We start from the raw sequence: 21,443 nt of genomic DNA, 5'->3' as shown, positions 1-21,443 counted from the left end.
GTTGAAAGTGTTTTGTTTTCCCAGGGGTCAGTGACAGCACTGCTGTTATCGCCTGCTGCTGCTGGGGTCTTCTCTACGGCACCCAGGGAGTCCCTGAAGGCAACTACAGCAACCTGGAGTACAAGGATCGACTGAGGCGCAGTGGCGAGATGCTCTACTCCCTCTCACACTGAGGTGGTGTCCCAACATGGATGTGTAAGCAGGCCACATGACATTGGTGCAGTGGCGTGTTACACACATACACACTGTATTTGCCTGAAGGGGACACAATGTCCCACTGACCCACAGAGGATCCACAAGGACAAATGTCACATGTTGTCACATAGTAGCTACTGTGTCAAGTGGGCCCCCTAGTGACCATTTGAAATAAACGTGCAGCATTGTTTTACAGTGGAACCAATTGAAGCTAATGAGAATGTGAAGCTGTGACATGAATCGTGAGTAAATCATTAATTAGTCTTTCTGCAGTCACTGTAAACAAAATAAACTAAAACAACATTGTTGTAGTTAAGTTGAAAACTTTATTTTTTGGTCATTATGTTTTTAATGTTTTTTTTGTCTTGTCCATTTTTTTTATTTTATTTGACTAAAGAAGAGAAGAAAGGTGATCCTTAACTACAGGGGCGAGTTAAAAAAAGTGATTTGTTAAAACCCCACTCTGCTTTTCAAATCTCTCCGGTCATGCATCAGAGCTGTCTTTCTGTCAACAAACACTTTGCTAGCAATGTCTCCCTTGCTGATTTGTCCTCTTGACTGGTCCAAGTTAGCAAGGTGCCTCCTGCCTCAGAGAAAAGAAAGAAGTTGAAGAGAAGTGAAGGATTGTTGTTCTGCAGTCTTTTTCCGCTTGTCTTATAAAAAGGTCCTTTTCTTCTGGGCCGATGAACAATAACAGCAGAAGAAGATTAAGGTGCTATGAGAATTTGTCCTCCCCCCCGCTGCACTTTTTCTGTCATATAGGTTCAGTTACTTCAGTGGGGATATCGGCGCTCATTCCTGGGAACATATTTAGGAGGGCAGGTCCGGAAAACTTAATTTCCAGGTGGATGGAAGGGGGCGGGGTGTGTCTGGACCTGCATTGCTGTGAGCAGCAACAGAAAAGAAAAGTGATTAATATATATATATTTTTTTTACATTCTATTTGATAGTTGAAGTATTTTTTCTACCTTGTGGATGTCCGATGTAAAAGTGTTGGTGTGTTCCTTGCTGTGGTCCATGCTGTGGGTGCTGGGGCACTGAGCCAGGCCCCTGTTGAGGGGGAGGCTGAAGCATCACCAGCTGAGGCTGACCGTGGCTCCCTGAATGGTGGGGACCCGACATGGCTCCTTGTACGTGCGCCTGCAACACATTGTTGTGCACTATTGACTTGAATGTCGGTCAGATTGTGTACTCGAGGTCTGTTAGTGAGCAACAAACGTGAGAAAAAACATCTATCATCTCCATCACTTGTTTGAGGCAGGCTAAACGGTCACTTTTGAAGTTGTGGATTTCATGACATGATTAAATCATGGACAGATGAGCGAATGAACAATACTCCTCCCAAACTCTTTAATCCTGGTCAGCAGACGGTCTACGCCCCCATGTGAAGTAGTATGCAAAACCGGCACACACATGGCACGGTGGGGCCTAAAAACTGACAGCCAGTGCGACTGTGGTGAACCCCAACAAGACCTTCACCACATCAAGGAACAATGCCAATGCCCTTAAAAGTAAGTCCATGTCACAAACAACAACCTGAAAAAAGCCACATCATTGGCTAAGACGTGGCTCTCTGTCTGGTCCGACAAGATAAATGATGTCTACGCCCAACACCTCAGAGGGGTAGGACTTTTTTTTAAAAATAATAAAAGCAGGCATTGCCAAATACCTTTAAGTACAGTTAAACCTGTTTAAATCCGCCCCTTGGACTGCCCAACTGGCGTTAACATAAACGGTTGTCGACAAAACCAAATTATTATTATTTTTTCAGCTATATTTATATAGCGCTTTACTCTAGTGACTCAAAGCGCTTTACATAGTTAAAACCCTTTATCTAAGTTACATGTATACCAGTGTGGGTGGCACTGGGAGCAGGTGGGTAAAGTGTCTTGCCCAAGGACACAACAGCAGTGATTAGGATGGTGGAAGCGGTGATCGAACCTGGAACCGTCAAATTGCTGGCACGGCTGCTCTACCAACCGAGCCGTCACTTTTGGATATTTTCTAGTGGTATCTGGCCTGAACACTTGGTTTTAAACTCTCGTAATAGTCGGAATACCTGCTTACGCGTCTCTCTTGTAGCCATGTTGGAATGCTGACCACCACCTACAAACCATAGGCGTCGCGCACTCCAAGATGTCATGTGATTGCAACCCAGCCATTATACAGGTTAGGACTGCCGTGCCTTTATTTTGAAGCTCACTATGCTATCAACAGGAAGTAATGGTGTACATATTTTTTATGCTGTGTACCGAGACATAAATTATGTTGCTGGCTTAGCAACAATGACGATCGACTGCTTATAGAAATGACCCCTTTGGCTCTAATTTTATGTTGACAAAAGCTTTTGCCTAAGTATGTTGACACTGACTTAAATCAATGCTTCTCAAGTATTTGCTATTACGCCCCCTGTAGGAAGAATATTTTGTGCCCCCACCCCACTTTTCACCGTGATTATAAATAGTATAACATGTCTATAAAATTGTTATGTATATAGCTCTGCATAACATTGTAAGCTTATAACATTAAAGGAAACATGTTGAAGAGGTTAAATTAGCCTACTAATGTGTATTTATAAGTGGTCACAGAACGCATACAGTGAGCGATGAGGAAACACCGCATCAGCACACCAGTGAAGCCGCACATGAAGCTTCACCAAATCCTAGTACCGGTACACCCTAAGGATCAGATCCCCCCTGAGAAAAAGTGTGATGTGATATATGAGATCCCTTGCCTAACATGCAATAAAACACACATAGGAGAGACAGGTCAACCGTTCAGCACACGAAAAAAGGAACACCAGAAATAATGTGAAAAGGAAACATCTGGAACGCTCACCCGTGCAACGAGAATGAAAGCAACGCAGGAAAATCTAAAATCAGCCATTTCAGACCACTGCAAGAGGGAAAACCATCTAATGAACTGGGAGGCAGCCAAGGTCATTAGAATGGAAAGCAACAAATTCCATCGGTGGATCAAAGAGGCGGTTTAAATCAGGAAGCGGGCCCCAAAGACTCAACAGGGACGAAGGAGCCTACCAACTATCCCACACCTGGGACACAGTGTTGCAGGGCCGTACCCGGCCGTTTGGTAGACATCCAGACGACAGGGGGCGCCCGGCCCTACCCCCAACGCCCACCGCCATCCCACCACTTCAGGTGGGATGGAACAAATGATGAGGGCTGCAGAAGCAAGACACCCAAAACTTGTCAGGTACAAAACTTTACCTTACTAGCCTATATAAATCAACCACTTATAAATAAAAATTAAAGGAAACAACCCTCCGGCCTTTCCTCGTCTCCCACTGTGGTTACAGTGAAGCCAAGTGCCACATATCCATTCATACATTTTTTACCGCTTGTCCCTTTCGGGGTTGCCAATCAACCCATCCCCAGGTGCATGTCTTTGGAGGTGGGAGGGAGCCGGAGTACCCGGAAGGAACCCACGCAGTCACGGGGAGAACATGCAAAGTCCACACAGAAAGATCCCAAGCCCAGGATTAAACCCAGGACCTTCGTATTGTGAGGCACATGTACTAACGCCTGTGCCACCGTTATGCTTCGTCATATTCTGGTACGGCAAAAAAAGTGTGTTTTGCGAGGTAATACACATCCCCTGGCATCACACCGCTCCCCCCCAGGGGGGCCAGCCCCACTATTTGAGAAGGGCTGACTTAAGCGTATGTAAAAAGAAGAACATGATGGGTGGACAAAGACAAGTTGTCAACATAATGAGTTTGACTGTGGTGGATAAAGCGCACAAGGAGACATACTTAGTCGCACACAAGTGTGGACAACTAAAGCAACAGACACAAAATGGTGTGTACCCAGTAGGACTTAATAAAAGTATTATATTAGACTTCAAGTAGGAAAAAATATATATTAGAGAAAGTAAATTCACACCTGTGCTAGCTGTCCCAGGGGGTAGGAGGGTGGGATTCCCTGGTGGCTGTGGATGCTGTAGCCTTGGATGGGGTAGGAGCCTTGTGGAGACGTATGGCCTGGCGGCATGTTAGGAGGGGTGGGGGCAGACAGTGGACCTGAGTGGTACAAGGACTGGGGCTGTGGGCCTGATTGAGCATTCTGAAAGCAGAGATCAGATTATTATTTGCTCTATATTGGCCTGGAGACTCAGACAATGAGTGTTTATACACAGGCAGGGTCATCTCACCTGTCCAGGACTGGGTGCAGCATGCTGGGGTGGGGGCTGGTTGCCTGTTGGGGTACTGGATGGCTGGGGTTGATGTACTGCTCCCGAGTGGTGGGAGAAGGACTGTGGCGCTGCAGAGACACGATGTCATTTTCATGTTTTCCGGAAGAGAGTTTAGGACGTCTGCGTTCCTCACCATAGATGCCCTGCTGTGGGCCCTGGGGTCCATCGCCCTGTGTAGGAAACTGGGGGCCTCCTGGAGGTCCAAGTGCTTGTGGGTGGGGACCCCCACCTTGACCTATCATCCTCGCTCCGCCTTGCAGCATGGAGTACATGGGCTGAAAGCAGGAAGTGAAGGTTAGAATGTCATGTTCTTACATAAATGCATGGTGAATAGTTGTGCTTACCATCTGTCCGGGGTAAGGTGTCATGGCCTGGATGACCTGCTGCTGACCATACTGCTGTGGGTTGTACTGGAGGTAGGACTGAGGGTAGGGCGACGCAACCAGGGGGGCGCCGGCTGCCGAGGCTGCAGCTTGAAGCATAGGGGGGGCCGACCCTCCGTGGTCGGAGCGTTGTGCCACTACAGAACCTAGTAACAAAAAATATCAAGGTTTATTTATTTATATAGCACAGTTTTAAAACAGCCACTACTGCCCCAAGTGATGTACAAATTAAAAACAAAAAGGTAAAAGATTTTTTTTAAATTATAATAAGTATTACAGTAAGTACAGAACATTCTACATATAAAACACAGCTAAACAAACCAATAAAGAAAATGGTAAAAAATTAAATAAGTACTACACATAGATAACAAAAACACTACAAATGGAAGAAAATAAGGAATATGCATAAAAATAGTAAACAAAACAAAAACAAAAAAGAAGTATGAATTTGACATAAATTGTCCATACATATTATCTAACTCAGCTTGTGTAAAAAGCCAGTGCAAAGAAGTGTGTTATTGAAGAAGATTTACAAGTCTTGAGGGATGTAGCAGCTTTGATATTCACAAAAGCTCTGTCTCCTCTGTGGAAAATGTGGTAAGTCGACCTCAAACAAGAGTGATTAGAAATATGTTTTGTGTATTACCTTTGGTCCTGGAGAATTTTCCCTGGCCTACTGCAGACATGGTGTACTGGTACAATTGTGGAGTCTGCAGAAAACCAATTAGCACACAGAGCACTTGTGATGTGTTATGTAATTTTTGTTGTTACACTAACTATGAGAGACTTAATTTCATTCACAGCATTTACATATGGAGAAAGACAAAGATAAAAACATTTTCCTTGTTTATTTATGTACCTGGACAGAGTGGATCTGTGACACGTAAGACAGGTAGGGGGCGTTGTAGAGGGGACCCTGCCCGCCCGGGTGCTGAAGGACCACAGGGCTGGGAGGAGTGGGTCTGGGTGGAGTAGGCGCCGTGTTGGGTTTTGTCTGGGGAAAAATAGCATGACAAAAGTGTCTTACATGTTTGACTGGTCTTATATATTGGTAAGTTTATATATTATTACTAATGATATTTTACTCAAAAAGTACCACTTGCTACCTTTGCTTATGACGGCGGTTTAGCGTGATGTGGCACAGGAAGTGAGGTAAATGTGAATATTTAAGCAAGGTAATTTAGTATTTGAGTTCAATTTCAGATTCTGTTTGAAATAAATGTTTGTGTATTATTGTACGATTACAGTTTAAGAATCTTTAGAAGGCTCACCATCGGCATCTGAGGTTTGATTGGGTTGAATTCTTTAGCGTTGGGGTTTAAGGTGGATTTCTTCACTTGGCTGAAAGAACATGGAAAGACGTTAACACTAATTGACCACAACACAACATTAAATATAAAAGGTCTTTTAAAACTTACTCTGCCACACCCTCCGTGCGCTCGCCCGCGTCAGACCTGCCGTCCTCACTTCCCGGGGTCCTTGCTGGCTGAGGGAAAGCTGGTGACTGCCTGTCCGAAGCAGGTCCCGCGGCGTCCTTGGAGGGTTCGTCGGTTGCGAGCGATGAAGGCTGTGAAGGGCTGGGCGGGGCAGGCTGTGCTTTGGGGTCAGAAGCAGCGTGAGAGTCGGAAGGTTTGATGGCACCACCCGGTGACAACTCGCTGATCGCGGGCGGAGTCGCCGCTGCGGGGGAACTAGGAGAGCTGGATCTGCCTCCACTAGGCTGGAGCTGGAATACAAGCGGACTCAACTTTAGTGAAGGACCAGCCATCACGACGATATGAAATATTTTTCTTAATATCCAGCAGCGACAATACAATATTGTCTAATTGGCTCAGTTCTCCAATTTCACACTTAGTAGCCAAAAAGCAAACTCTTACCCTGAATTCTTTGCCAAATTTCCGTAGCTCTTCAATTTGTGACCTCTGTTGAACTGAAGGAGCTAATGGAGGAACGAGACAAGAGTGCATAATCAAAAAATGTGTTCCCACTGCAAAAATATACACAAAGTGTATGTTTGTATTTGCAATTTTTGTGCCTTTAATGTAGGGCTAGGCAGATAAAACAATATCAATATATATCGAGACAGACATGTAATCGATATAATGAAATAAAATTTGCTTGATAAAACGTTCGAGATATATATAGATGGGTATATGTTTTGCTTGGTCAGGAAAAACCGAAGCATGGTAGTTGCATAAACAAAGGCATGTGCAGTCTGGTAAGCAAGCATAAATGTAAACTATTAAGTTTGGTTGCGCCATCTTGCTGTCTCGCTATTAATCCTCTGCTTGGAGTCAGGAAAAAAAAAGAGTGCCGCAGAGAGCGAAAAAAGTGTGGATAAAACAGAAAAAGTCACCTCGACAGTATAGCAGTTTTTAGGATTTTTTTTTTTTTTTTAAAAGAACCGCAGACTTTCGCCGTACTAATCTTTTCTTTTCAACCCTTGTCTTTTCCCTACTCAGATGTAAGGAAACATCAGGTCGGAACTAACGTGCAAGACTGTACAAATAAAATAAATAACACAAAAATAACAAATGTGCTAATTGAATCATTAGGTCCAGTAATATCTAAATAATAATTACTGCATACCATGAATTAATTTCCATATTTAGTACTTAATAAGAATAAATGTTCTTCTCTAGCTTTTCTGTTTAAATTTTCACCCTTTGCACAGGTTTTTTTTTTTACATATTCCTTATTTTTGCACCTAATTTAAGAGGTTATTGTTAAGTGTTTGTTGTTTTACAATTTTGTTTACATTGAGTGTTTTCCAAGGTTGTGTTGACAATGTATTTCTTTTCTGCCTTGATAACTGATATGGATTAATCAGAGGAGGGTTACATTTATTAAAAAAAAAAAGTTTACATTTAATAAATGTTCTCCTGGTCGATATAAAAAATTCAATAATTATAGATACTGACCAATATAAAAAACGTAATATTGTAAAACAGTTTTCAGCCACATCGCCCAGTCTTACTATAAAATTAGTCACATTCTTACCTTTATTGCTCTTGCTCTCCTCCGTGCTGCTGGGGCTCTCAGCTGAGCGCTCTTTTGCTGCAGCGCAAAGGATCTCATTCACTGGCGGAACAACACAGAAAAACCAATCAGTTGCAGCGCTTCATTTGGCAGATGAAGTTTTGTATTATTACGGACAAGTTGAACTTTTCATTTCTATTTTCACTTTAATTAGACAACGGGAACAGAAGATGAGAAGGTGGAGAGTAAGTACCATCCACTGGGAAGAGGGGGGCGGGGCCCGTTGTCTTCTGGCCAGGAGAGGAGACGGATGACGTGTCCAAATAAGGCGTGTCCTGGGAAGAGCCTGATTTAGGCGAGCGAGTGGCTGCAAGGATAAAATGGAGATCTGGAATAAGAATAAAAAGCTTCTTGAAAAGCAGGTAGTGAGAGAAAATGGAAGATACCAGTGGACTGGGCGTGTGAGTTGGGAGTGCGGACTGTTCTGCTAGACTGTGGAGGTCTTTGAGCTTTGGGAGACGTCCTGGTAGACACTGAAAGACATCAAAAATACATTCTTTAGCGTTCCATAATCAACGTGAAGTGACATGCTGACATTAAGTTACCTCCATTGACGGGTCTAGAAACCTCTGACAGGGAGTGTGGCAGTGAGTGGGAATGTGGGACTGAATGTCCATGGGGGGCAGGAGGGCTGGTCGGGGCGGTAGAAAGGGAGGCTGTAGAGTTGGGGGCCACCCCTGGAGAGGCGGGTGTGTAGGGACTGGCTGGTCCAGAACTGGGGCCCGGGCTAGGGCTTCCCTGTGGGTGGTGGGGAGCGTATGCCCCGCCTCGGCCCGATAGAGGGCTGCTTCTCTCTGAGGGGGACACACCAGACTGAGGACCGCTTACAGAGGGCAGTGGTGGTCTGGGGGATGAGGATGATGATGGAGGGGTGGAGCGGTAACCCCCACTAAGACGACTGTGAGGCGGAGGGCCACCGGGGCCCCTCTCAGCTCGCTCCCGGTCTCGGTTCATCTCCCTTTGACGCTGAGGTAAAGGAATGTACTTGCCCTCCCTGAACACAAATACATCACAAAAAAGGAAGATGCCATGAGTCCATCTGCAAGTAAAACTTTCACTTGATTGATTTTTCAGTGATTAATGATTGATGAATGTGACACACCCAGAGGAACCAAGGACAAACATACACATGCTTATAATGCTTTGATGAACACAGTCAGAGTACATACAATATGTAGACATTTGTATTTTTAGTAGTGTACGACTGAGTTGCCTGTAGGGTTGCACAACACAGATGATATACGATATAAATTATTTACATTTGCTCAGCAATAGAGCTTTTAATACTATTGTTATATTGTGATAATTCATCACAATATAACATCAACTCAATGCAGCATCTTGCTAACAGCTAATGTACCTTCACAGTGCAAAGCAATTTAGTAATCCTCATCTCCATAGTGGCAAATAAACTACATTTCTTACAAGTATCTACATCATTCCAGGATGAGGAAGAGCTAAACATGCTACACTACACACGAGGATATGCTAACAGTAAGCTACAGCTCTTGAATGTTAACAAAGGTGGGTGGATTGATATAAACAGTAATGATACCAAGTAGTATAGTATCAAGTCTATACCACAGTGGTTAGATTGATATTTTTTCACCCAACATATTGTTTGTCCTTTTTCGTTACTGTTTACAAACTTAGGAATGAAGTCCAGGGGACAAAGGAGGCTTTCAGGGCAAAAACCAAATGATTTAAATCAGAGCCAATAGTGACAAATTATTCAAATATTCAATTATTATTGTTACACCACCATTCTGTATTTTTGTCTGACTATAATTGTGATCAAAAATGTAATCATTCAATGATTTTGAAACTTTGAAGTATCAGCAATATGACCAACACTGCCCTTGAAACTATTTGGTCTTTATGTGCTCGACGCCTCAATCATTGGTATGTGTTCATCTACAAAACCATTCTGGGCATCACTACATCTTATCTGTCTTGTCTTTTAACGAAGAAACAAGGAAGTCACAATCTTTGTTCAATGAATGTTCTGCAATTTGTCGTCCCCAAAGTAAGAACTGAACTTGGCAAGAAAGCATTTAGGTTTTCAGCACCAAAGGCTTGGAATAACCTACAATCGAATCTTCAACTTCAAACCCTTGTTACATTAAATGAGTTTAAAGCTTCTGTGAAAGGATTGCAGTCTACCTTGTCTGTATGCACATGTGTTATGTGAGCAAGTCTTAATGTTGTAAATTTGATGTTTACTGTTTTTAATGTAACCTTGCTCCTGCCCTCTTGGCCAGGTCTCCCTTGGAAACGATATATTTGACCTCAATGGGATTTTACCTGGTTAAATAAAGGCTAAATAAATAAATAAAATTGGATCAAAATTTGTAGTATCGCACAAAACTAATGTAAAATATTGAAACAACAGAAGAAGAGTTTATTCCATTTTGACAGAACCATGTTATAATAGAAACTAGATATTAACAGTAAATTAGAAAGTAGATTTGATAGTTTTGGCAATACAATTTAACCGGACATGGCGCAATATGTTACCTTATACACCAGCAGTTATATTAAGAGCCTTTGTAACCTGTTTTGAAATGTTTCTATTATCATTTAAATACCAAATAAAATATTGCGTTATATATCATTATTGCAGGAAGCTACAAAATATATTGCGGTATAGATTTTAGGCCATATCACCAATCCCGAGTTGCATGTACAAAGAAGTGTTTCTAAAATTAAAAAGGTAACTGCTCACTGCATCATAATGTGGCCAAAAACCATTCATACATCTAACCTGGCTCCAGGGCTGTCTCGGCCCCTTTCGCGTTCACGAGGGCTCTCACGGCCCCTCTCTCGATCGGGGCCGTCGCGCAACACGGCGCTGTACTTGTCCTCTTCGCTTTTGCCCTCGTCGTTTTCCAGATTGGCTCGGTGGCGATACTGCGGGCTGGACTCAATCTCGCTGGCCAGGCGAGCAGCGCGTGCCTCTCGCTGACGGTACACTTCGGAGTTGCCCCTTTCCAGGGGCACACTAATAAAAGAAAAAAAAAGAGGTAAAAAACTATTCAGTGTACATGACAAACAGAGAAAAGACTGAATGAAAAACGTACGTATACATGGAAAGACTGGAATCATATGTTGATGTGATTCCATAGTTCACTTCATTGTAACGGAACATCTCGTTGGCATCCCAACCATTTGACTAAGAGAGAAACAATATTACTGATAGAATACAGAAAGATAAAGAATGTGGTTATGACACGTGGTGGTCAATCAACAGGAGGTGAAAGCACAAAAAAAGGATGAAATCTACTTTTTAATTGCATACACTCTTAAGATTGTGCTTCGTTTTAAGTGTAAAGAACTCACTGTGTCAGCATCCAGATTATAACTATCGCCATTGCTATCTCCACCCTCCCATCTCTGCAAAACCTTCTCTTTGTGCTCCCCATTGACACGAGTGGAGCTGATGGCGGTGTCGGTGAAGGTATCTGCATATAAATAAATACATCTTCACAACATTTGTTTTGTTCACATGGAGTATACCATTGTCAGGTTGCATGTGTACTTTTAGTCCTTGTTAACATATGCTGCCTGGTCAAAGCAACATCCCAGCTGCATTCGGGCAGAAGGGCAAGTTTTTACCTCATCGCAGGGCCAACACAGATAGACAACATTCACACACTATGGCCAATCAACCTATCCTCAAGCATAATGTACTTACAGCGCTTATTAATACATTTACACATGTATTGTACTTTGACTGAAAATACTGGTCAAAATTTGCTCAAAGATGTATTACACCAATAAATGTGAGGATGTTTGCATTTAATTAACAAACACTGGATACAATTTTGTTTTCCACAAAAAAAACACTATGGTGGTAAAATTAGTGTAAAAGGTAAAAAACCTGAATGAAAAACATTTAAAATTGGAAAAGTTAATTGAGTTTTTTTTATATTGCTATTATTTAAAATTATTGTTATTATTATTTTACGTGTGGTTTATTTGTCACTAATTGCTATCTAGGTTTTTTAAACTATACTTAAAATTGAGTTTTGTTGGTACAATAAATACTCATGTTTTCAAATTAATTAATAATCTTGATTATTATTTTTTGCCATAATCGTCCAGCCCTAACAGCACGGAGGAAACTCACCAAAAAAACAACAACTTTACACTGCGGGAAATACCCAGAAGCTACTTGATGTGAAGCCAGCAAAACCACAAAGCCAAACATCAGTTTGTGAGGTATTTATATTATTAAAATTAAAATTGTTAGTTAACTTTTCTGAGAAACAGCATTTTTCAAACTGATAAAAATGTCCACTGTGGAAAACACTGCTTCTCAAAGTAAAAGTTGAAAGACATTAGTTCTGCACCAGATTAGAGCTAAATAACTAATTTCCATCTGCAGTCCCTGGTTACTTAACATTATACAAAAACATGCAATAAAATTATATTGTAGAATGTAAGCAATTTTTTATTTTTTTAATAATAAAATGTCCTTTCATTGACACATTACACACACCTCCCATTTACATCATAACACAGACACATTATCCTAAAGTTTCCTGCTACTTTATTTTGCACACTATGGCATTCTTAGGTCTTTTGTTTGGGACATTATACAATACCGTGGCCTTAATACCATTATAATATTGTACCTTGACATTTTGATATTGTTACATCCCTAGCACCTACAAACTTGATTAGAAGAAAAAATTATTTTTTTAATAAATATTTTTGAATCACACTTTTTGTTTAAGTGTTTGCCCTCAGATATAGCATGTACTAAAAAGCTATACAGACCCTAAAGAAGACGTAAGTATATTAATTAAATGACTAATCTTCCACTTTGGAAAACAAAATGGTTAAACCAACTAAATATACCACAAGCCTTTCTATTGTAAACTTATTTTATTTAAATTTATATAAATATTGTAAACAATTGTATATTCCGCACTGTAAGGCGCACCTTAAAACCTTCAATTTTCTCAAAAGCTGACAGTGCGCCTTATAGTCCGGCGCACCTTATATATGGACCAATATTGAGCCACAACAGGTCTTGCAACTACGGGATGCATAACGTAACCCCAGCCTCTACTGTAGCGTCTTTTCTATGCGCCTTATAATGCGGTGCGCCTTATATATGAACAAAGTTTTAAAGTAGGCCATTCATTGAAGGTGCGCCTTATAGTGCAGAAAATACGGTAATTGGAAAAAATATTGACAAACATCAAAACTGCCATTTTTTTGATTTTCCATTGATTTTTTTTCTTGATGGAGCAATGCTTTTCATATCAAGCCTTCATGTGGGAAAGTGCACCAATATATTGTCCGTGAAAGGAGCGTTAGATTTTAGGCTGTCAGAATTGAGCAAACAGAGAACAAATGTTTATTGTACTACTGTATCTGCACAAAGTTGTGAAAAACAGGAGGGTGCAGACAGAATGATTGTCTAAAAAAAAAGAAGGTGATTATGGGTTGCAAGCATCAAACATAATTTGGATGTAATGCAGATAACTTTCATATTTGCTCTGTTCATTTTGTATCTGGCATGTATTTCATATTGAATAAATTTTTACTGGTTTTAATGATCTTTTAAAAATATATTGTTAAAAAACTAGGACTAGTTATTTATTACCTTAGCATGTCCCAATCATTTGTGCTGCTAAATTTTTTGTTTGTGCCATTACGGTTTTTAAGTTATACTAAAGTGCATTTTCTGACTTTTGATTTAATTCAGCCTCCTCGCTGCCCCACACACACACCTTATCCAAATCATCCCAAACCTGTTTCATTTGTTTGTGCTGCAAAAATCTTTGGTCCCAATATTATAGTTTTTAAATGAACGTTTCAATAGTCATAACCAGCGGCCCACCCTGTCAAAAACCCCCAAACCAGTCCCAACCGTTGTGCAACACAGAGTTTTGGTCTAATATAATACTTAGTTAAGGTTTTATGTTTGCGTGTAATTAACATGTTAAAGATAACTATACCCCAACTATGTCAAAATCTCCCCAAACGTGTCCCATTCAAAATAAAATGTCCTTGTACTGGTGCAATGACAAAGAGCATACCATATCATTTGTTTGTGCTGCAAAAACTTTTGGTATAACTCCTATAGTTTTGAGGTTAACGTTTTGTGATTAGCTTGTGTGAAGTTGGCTCCCCCAATCTTCGTAAGTGATTAGCTTGTGTGAAGTTGGCTCCCCCAATCTTCGTAAGCATGTCCCAAAATTTGCAAACATTTTGGTCTAATTATGATCAATAACACGTTAACCATAAAATGTTAACGTAAAAACTAATATTGAGACCAAAAACTTTTTTTTAGAGCACAAATAATTAGGACAGGTTTGGTGAGATTTTGACACAGCTGGAGGGCTGGTTATGAACATTAACGCATTAATATCATAGGAATAATAACACTTTAATACCATAAATCCTTAATAACTAACAGCACAAACAATTGGGACAAGTTTAGGGAACATTTGGACAAAGTGGGGAGGCCAACCTCACACAGGTGAAGTTTATGAATTTTTTACAAAATGAAAATGCCTTAATATATTTTAAGACCTTTCATGGTTGAAATTAACACTTGTTATGGTATTTGGATGGAATTTGAGGGGGACACATTACGCAAAACCAACCTTTCTTACTTACCTATTGGTAGGGCTGAGCGATATTGCAATAAAATAATCATGATTTTTTATATTTTTATCAAAGTCGGATTGTCCCGTGCAAGATTATACAGAGTACTTTTGTGGCCCTATTGTTTATTATCACAGTATCTTGGAAGACATTTCCACCATGTTTGATCAAGGTAATATATGTTAACACCTGAAAACAGTCATTTTGTTCATACATATGATTGACTGTTTAATAGAGGTGCAACAGTACAGGTAACCCACACTAAAGTCTGTAGCTTGTAAGCTTCTTTTACAAAACATATTGGGGAGGTGGTAAAGAGAACAACTTTTTTTTCTCTCCCAAAGTTTTTTTGTTATTTTGCTTGTCATCACAAACCTCATTCAGCAGTAAATAATGTATCAGTGGTGTACTTAATACTACAAGACCTATTTTAAAGTTAACATTTACTAAACATTTTTAAATGGTACATTAGTTACATTCTTTGATTACTTGTATAAACCAGTGCTTCTCACCATTGCTTTGGTAAACGGACCCAGATTGTGGAGTTTTATAAATATCTAATTCTGTATCTAAAAATAAATAAAAATACATTAAAGTGCAGTTTGAATTAGAGGTACTGTAAAATAATGTGTAACAACCCAAAATATGTTTCTTGTTTATTTCAGGAACAATATGTATTTCATCCACAAACTCAAAAACTATTTGAACAAAAAATGCCTGCAGAGTTTTTATTACAGGCTATATCAAAGGAGTTAAATGAGAGCAAAAGTCAGATTCAAACATATTTAGATATGTCTTTTTGCTGATTTAATTAGTAGATGTGGTTATTCTCCCAGTCGAGACCAATACAATAGTTCAGTCACAAACACATTATGTGCCTGCCTGCAAGTCCGCGTTCAGAGCAGGATTACTGCGCACCACAACGTGAACTCAAGCAGTCAGTGAGACTAAAGTATCACTGAAGTTACTGCTCCTTGTCAATGTTGTGTTTCAACTTCTATGCTAGTGGTAGCCATATTTCATAATTTTGTTTTTCTGGGCTGACTTCCAGGTGCGTGAGGGCGAATAGGCACAACGCTGATTGAACATTAATTACGTCGTGACACCTGACTTTCGCAACGGTGGACAGGGATGGTCGCGCACTCACACGGACACCGACACATTCACACGACACCGACACACGCAGGATTAGGGTCTATAAAGGCGGATTGTTCCGTGCAGGATTAAACCGAGCACCATTGCTTTCCTACTGCGCATCTTATAAACAGACATTTCTGCCACGTTTGATCAAGGAAATATGCTAACAGCTGATCACCGTGATCAAACTCTAGTGAATCGCAATCATCGATCACGATCATATAATCACCTGGTCCTACCTACTGATACCCGTTTTTGGGAATTTGGGATCTGAATAAGTCTCGAATATTTGAAATCAAACCATGGAGACGTGGCATAGACATTTACAAAACAATCTTGAACTCCTTTATAGTCCCTACAAACGAGCCGTTTGGATTTTTCTCCCAGTTGCAAAGTTTTACAATTGGTGATGTCAACGGCTATCACCATATACTGATTGTTTCCATGCACTAAATTATTCTGATTTTTCAAATAAGTTTGACTCTAATAAGCATCCTACAACAAATGGAAATAACCTTAATCTGATCATGTTTGGCTTTTGAGAAACTGAATTAACACACCTAAAATATGCAATTGGAAACAAGATCTCTTGAGTGAGTGTGTGCTGCCGGAACGGACTCTTCGTATCTCGCTTGCGTCGGTCTCAATGCGCGGGATATAACCCTAATGCAAATACCATTCAATCCAAACATTGGCAAAAACTGGAATGAAGAGGATACTGTTTATTTGCTTCACTAATCAAAACATTTTGAAGTGCATTGATGATAGGAAAAAAACGAAACAGATTTATTTAAGAAAGTAGCTAAAGAAATAAAGAATGTCGGTTTCATATGGACTCCCGAAACAAAATATGAATGAGATTAAAAAGAATGAAGCAGGTACTGTATATTACAAGACAACCAATAAAGCGTAAACAAACCTCTTCAAACTGCATTTGTGCACTCCAAAATGATTAACAAAACTGTATATTCCACACAACTGGCAAACTTGTACACAACAATAGCAACCCTCATCTGGAAAAGTATCAGCCAGGGCACTAACAGGATTTAGAAACTTCTTTCATCAATCCAAGGAGCCTTTTGAATGAACTCAGACTTTTGAAAGTTTTGTTTCCATGATTCTTCTTCCGAGATTATTTTGAAACAACTCTTAGTCTTTCTTTGCTTCGGACCTGCACCCGCTCCGAGACGTTGGTAGTAGTATCATGTTCGTAGAGCAATCTAAGAGATTTTCTTGATGCTGTCTGCTATTTAACATCTGCATAGCCATTAGAGACGGAATATTTGTAATATGTGCCAATATTGAAGTGGATATCAGGTACAACAGAGCTAGGCTGTTGACTTGTACGGAGCCACAGATGCCTTGTTTTGCTGTGACGTCAACCGGAAAAGCAATACATTTATCCGCGCTAAACGAAAATAAGCACCATCTCCGTGATGGTATTTATTTAAGTTGAATGTGTTATTGATGTTCAAAGCTCTCAGGTTCGTGAATATATCCACCATGCCTAAAATATATTGAGAGGAGGAAGAAGTGTGAGAGAAAAAGATGTGTGTGCACGAGAAAGAATGCATACAAATTGATCCTGTTGTTAGCACAAGATTTGCAATAAAAATTACAAAGAGTATCATCTGTGTGACTACTTTTGGACGAAACCACACTATTATTTAAAAAACGATATTATGTTATTATTTTTATAGTGTGCCAGAATATTAAGTACACAATATTAGTTTGCATGCCAATGTTAAATTGCTGTTGCTTTATTTCATCTAATAATGTGTGCATTTCAAGCATCTGCTCTCCTGTCACCAGGGACCCTCCTCTGCAAAAGCTGACCAATCCCAGCTCTGCGCTGCCTTAATGCACGGGCTTACCTGGGCTGAAGCCCCACTCAATTAGGGCCCCCCGATTTTGACAGTGGAATGCAATGATTGGTGTTCACAGCGATCAATCACAAACAGCCTAGCTTAGGCTACCAATTGTGTACTCTCTCGGCTGCGTTATTTCTTCCTACTGCTCCGAACGGGACTCGAACCTGCATCGCCAGTGTGAGAGCGTACTATCATTGAGCTAAAACACAGGCAGTCTACCCGATCACCATCATCACCATTCAATTACAATTGCAGAGACGTACATGCACCCATTGCAAAAGAGATGTATTCATGAACAAAATTATTTTTGTTAAGTCGGTCCTGGCTCTGCTTCGCCGTGGAGCTAGTATAAAACAGGCTTATGACCGCTCACAACATGGCGCATTGTGAAGAGATGGTCAGAAAGCGGCATGAAGATGGTCTGTAAAACAAAATCTATACACAATTTTGACAAAGAACCACCATTACATGTTATGTAGACCACAAGGAAGTGTTTTAAATGTAGAATAAAATCACAATATGACCCCTTTAAGACATGTTAATGCCTTAAATTCAAAAGTTTGGATTTTAGACTTTTAAAACCCAATGGATACCCTGTGTTTAGTAACAGTTAACAAAAAAAGTATTATACTCTTTAGTACACCAGTGATAGTTTGTCTACTGCAGAATGCAGATTTTGCTGACAAGCAAAATAAAGAATTTTGAGGGAAAAGAGCCTCTCTAAAAAAGGTACTGAAACCATGGCCTAAAAACCAAGAAACAAATCGTACTGTGGGTTACCTGTATCGTTGCACCTGTAGTCAGTCGGTGTCAATTAATAACTCATTGTTTATTATTAAAGATGAAACAATGTGTACCTCTAGTGGCATAGTTGAGATCTACGTCTTTGCATATCATAGTAACCAGGTCCGAAGGGTTGAAGATCATGGTGTCAGTGATGTCTTCCCTACGTGGTGGAACTGAGCCATCGTCCTTGCTGCGTTTGTGCACAGCATCCACAGCCAACTCACACTAAAGACATTAAGAAAACAGCTGAGATATAAAATGTATTCTACAGAGGGTGCAATTAACAGTATTGTGTGTTTAACTATATCAAAGTACCAGCGGTAACAGAATGTGGCCGCCTTACCCGAGAACTAAGTGTCTTGAATATGCCTTCAAAGACACTTCCATTTTTCACTCGTATATCGCAAGTGGAACCCTGACAGAGAGAAAAAAATGACAATTTTGCTATTTGGGTACTGTGGTGCATTAAATCTTATTACCAAATCATTGTGATATGGGAATAGATAATAAACTATCCAAAATAACTCACCACAACAGATGTGAGGAAATGAAGCATTCTAGCATTATTGTAAACACCTTCAAAAACCTGTAAAAGGTAGAAAGTATCCATGAAGACAAATGTCAAATGGATTATACTTGTATAGCGCTTTTCTACCTTCAAGGTACTCAAAGCGCTTCGACACTATTTCCACATTCACCCATTCATGGAGCTGCTATGCAAAACCCTAACCATGACCCAGCAAGGGTGAAGTGTCTTGCCCAAGGACACAACGGACATGACTAGGATAGTGGAAGCTGGGATCAAACCTGGAACCCTCAAGTTGCTGGCACGGCCGTTCTACCAGCCAAGCCACGCCGTCCCAAAAAGCAACACATAAGCAAGTTGCAATGACAATAACAGTATATCAACTTGTGACTCATAAGGCATTACATTGTCTTCCTCTACAAGAAATACCACCCCGCCTATATTATCGGTCTATCATGTTAGGTCATGTGAGATGTTGTTTACTAGTTTGCCAAGTGATAATATTTTACTTTCTTATGCAGATTGGATTGAGTCTGTGTTTCACAAAAACACAATTTGCATGTAGTTATGACATTAAAAGTATGTGATAAAAACAAAATAATCTGCAGGCCCAATACTCACAGGAGAAGACTGGAATGATGGTTTGGCAGAAGGTCGGTTCCTGGGGGGAAACAATGAACATGAAACACATTTCCGTCAGAATGCACTTTCAGTGGTATAATTTACATTGTTAATGTCTTTGCACAAGTATTTAAAATGCATCGCTTATCATCACAAATGTAATGTCGTAAAAAGCTAAACAATTTAAAATGTAATGTTAGCTTAATTATGTTTATATTTCCCCAAACGTTTGAAAAAAGGAAAGACGTCTTCCCACGGCATATTTCCACAAAGACCATGTCTGACAAGCGTTTCGAATTGCTCTTTCTACCTTCTGAAAGTGCTAAGATACGTTAGTATCTGACACATTCCTTCTATTTAGTCTCTTGGTGAACAAAAGAACACTCGACATACATATTACAAAACCAAAAGCGAATGACACAATCCAATGTTTATGTTCAATAGAAAACAAACAAGGCAAGTTGCTTCATAATAATAAGGCTGCCAAGAACACACACGGTTACAAAACAAAGAGGCTTGAGACGCGGCTGACCAAAACAACACACAGCATTCGTAACGCCGCGACAAACGTAGCTCAACTGACCTTGCATTGGCCATTAAGTCTCTTTAGTCTTCAATAAACCGTTCCTTTTTTAAACCAAGCTACATTGAACTTGGAAAATAAATATAATGTTTTCCGCTAACCGAGCGTACCCTTGCTGGGTCTTGACAGGCCAGATAAACTTTCTTTCACCTGTATGTTGATTTGCTACTTAATGGTGTCATCAAACCCAGACCCGCCTCCTCTATTCATGTCAAGTCCTTCTGAACACTCTGATTGGGTCAACTCAACTGTCAATCTTAGAACTAGGATTCCAATTGGCCCACAGAGGGGCTATGTGGTTAAGACACGCCCATTCAAGCACCCGGAGCTTTAACCGGTAGGCCTACATCGAAGAAGCAAACCACGGACTGTACTAGCGTGTGTAGCCCAGCGAACTTACCTCCCAGCCGGCGTCCTGTTGCCGCTGCTCCCACCGCTGACTGGAGTAGACATACCGGTGGGGCCCGTGGTACCATTAGACGCCTTTCTCCCGCCGGAGTTGGGCTGCTGTTGTTTCAGCATGGCGAAGCACGCAGCTTGGACAGTACCAAAAGTATCCCAAGTAATAAAACACTAGGACAATCCCAAGTGAAACGCTGTCGTTAGCGGAAGAAGCCGGTGTCACCTCAGCAATACCGGCGATTGCAGCTAATCTTGCTAAGTCGCTTGTGGCCTACGATTTATAAGCAAAACACCATATTAATTCAAGCGAATGTGTCATACGCGCTCGAAATGACCCCCCCGAATGTAAACGTTGTGATATCAGCGGTTATGACAAAGCAAACGACGGGTAAAATGTCACGAGTTTTCGTGTAGTTATTTAGCAACGGCTAGTTAGCTTAGCATTAGCTTTGATCCTTCGGTTCCAGTCCTGGCGCTTTCACTCTTTGCGTTTTAACTTTCCACCGCGTCACCTTCACCTCCGGCACCGGCGAAGCTTCCGATAAAAAAAATGGAATATCTTAACGTTGCTGTCAGTTGCTTCCGAAAAGTTAAACGGCTTAGGTTTTTGTCAGGGGGGGAAAAACCTGCAGCGGACGGTCAAACACCACCTCTCGGTAGGCTCACTTGACTCAATCCGCGCGCGGCTGACTGGAAACCGCTCCGAGAGGGGGGAGGGGGCGCGGACGTGCGCGTGCATCTTTGACCTACTGGCGCGCGCGCGTACGTCGGATCACGTTCGCCGCTTGCATCTGGAATTGTTTGTACATTTTCCGGAGTTTCTGCCACTAGCAAGTCAAGCAAAGTGTGTTTTGCACTGAACATGTGATGTGGCACACATCGCACAGTTGTTCTTTTAAGCACGCATCGTTTCCGCACCTACATGCATCTGCAATCGTAATTCATGAAATGCAGTATGTGTCACTATTATGTAATGCAACTTGTACACCAGACCTTTGTTAAACCATTCAATAATACATTATACATACATTACAGCCTACACCTTAAAATAATCAAATCTACGT

At 40.8% G+C, this 21,443-nt stretch overlaps 2 protein-coding genes across 6 annotated transcripts in view; one reads left to right on the top strand and one right to left on the bottom strand.

The window, feature by feature from the left end:
- Positions 1-1,137, top strand: part of adprh (ADP-ribosylarginine hydrolase) — a 130,043-nt gene extending 128,906 nt beyond the window's left edge. For all 4 annotated transcript variants that reach the window (XM_062055746.1, XM_062055745.1, XM_062055744.1 and 1 more), the window contains one exon: positions 25-1,137. In XM_062055746.1, coding sequence (XP_061911730.1) covers positions 25-173 — 149 coding nt within the window. In that variant the 3' untranslated portion in view covers positions 174-1,137. The remainder of the gene's footprint in view (positions 1-24) is intronic.
- On the bottom strand, positions 495-21,081 carry atxn2l (ataxin 2-like). 2 transcript variants are annotated; one of them, XM_062055736.1, is made up of 23 exons: positions 20,378-21,081; positions 19,395-19,434; positions 18,777-18,833; positions 18,591-18,662; positions 18,319-18,472; positions 11,169-11,290; positions 10,910-11,001; positions 10,594-10,830; positions 8,375-8,823; positions 8,216-8,302; positions 8,023-8,136; positions 7,791-7,871; positions 6,668-6,729; positions 6,209-6,516; positions 6,062-6,131; positions 5,650-5,784; positions 5,437-5,500; positions 4,752-4,936; positions 4,541-4,682; positions 4,366-4,475; positions 4,098-4,277; positions 1,164-1,335; positions 495-1,078 (listed from the first exon to the last, which is right to left on the bottom strand). In XM_062055736.1, the coding sequence occupies exons 1-23, from the start codon at positions 20,497-20,499 to the stop codon at positions 1,029-1,031; spliced, it is 3,105 nt and encodes a 1,034-aa protein (XP_061911720.1). In that variant the 5' UTR covers positions 20,500-21,081; the 3' UTR covers positions 495-1,028. The 2 variants fall into 2 exon arrangements, with proteins under 2 accessions (XP_061911720.1, XP_061911721.1); XM_062055737.1 differs by lacking the exon at positions 20,378-21,081 and adding an exon at positions 19,978-20,129.
- Between the last annotated feature and the right edge of the window lie 362 nt (positions 21,082-21,443).

The sequence above is a fragment of the Entelurus aequoreus genome, linkage group LG08 (genome assembly GCF_033978785.1).
Source record: "Entelurus aequoreus isolate RoL-2023_Sb linkage group LG08, RoL_Eaeq_v1.1, whole genome shotgun sequence".
Lineage (NCBI taxonomy): Eukaryota > Metazoa > Chordata > Actinopteri > Syngnathiformes > Syngnathidae > Entelurus > Entelurus aequoreus.
The sequence above is the reverse complement of the archived record's forward strand: the minus strand, read 5'-3'. Positions and strand labels throughout refer to the sequence as shown.

Bases quoted from the DNA above. Each gene is read 5' to 3' on its own strand.
- atxn2l (XM_062055736.1), bottom strand. From the start codon at position 20,499: ATGCTGAAACAACAGCAGCCCAACTCCGGCGGGAGAAAGGCGTCTAAT. The intron at 8,824-10,593 runs GTTAGATGTATG...ATTTGTGTTCAG, and splicing joins CGAGACAGCCCTGGAGCCAG to GGAGGGCAAGTACATTCCTT. The intron at 8,303-8,374 runs GTAACTTAATGT...GATGTCTTTCAG, and splicing joins TTCTAGACCCGTCAATGGAG to TGTCTACCAGGACGTCTCCC.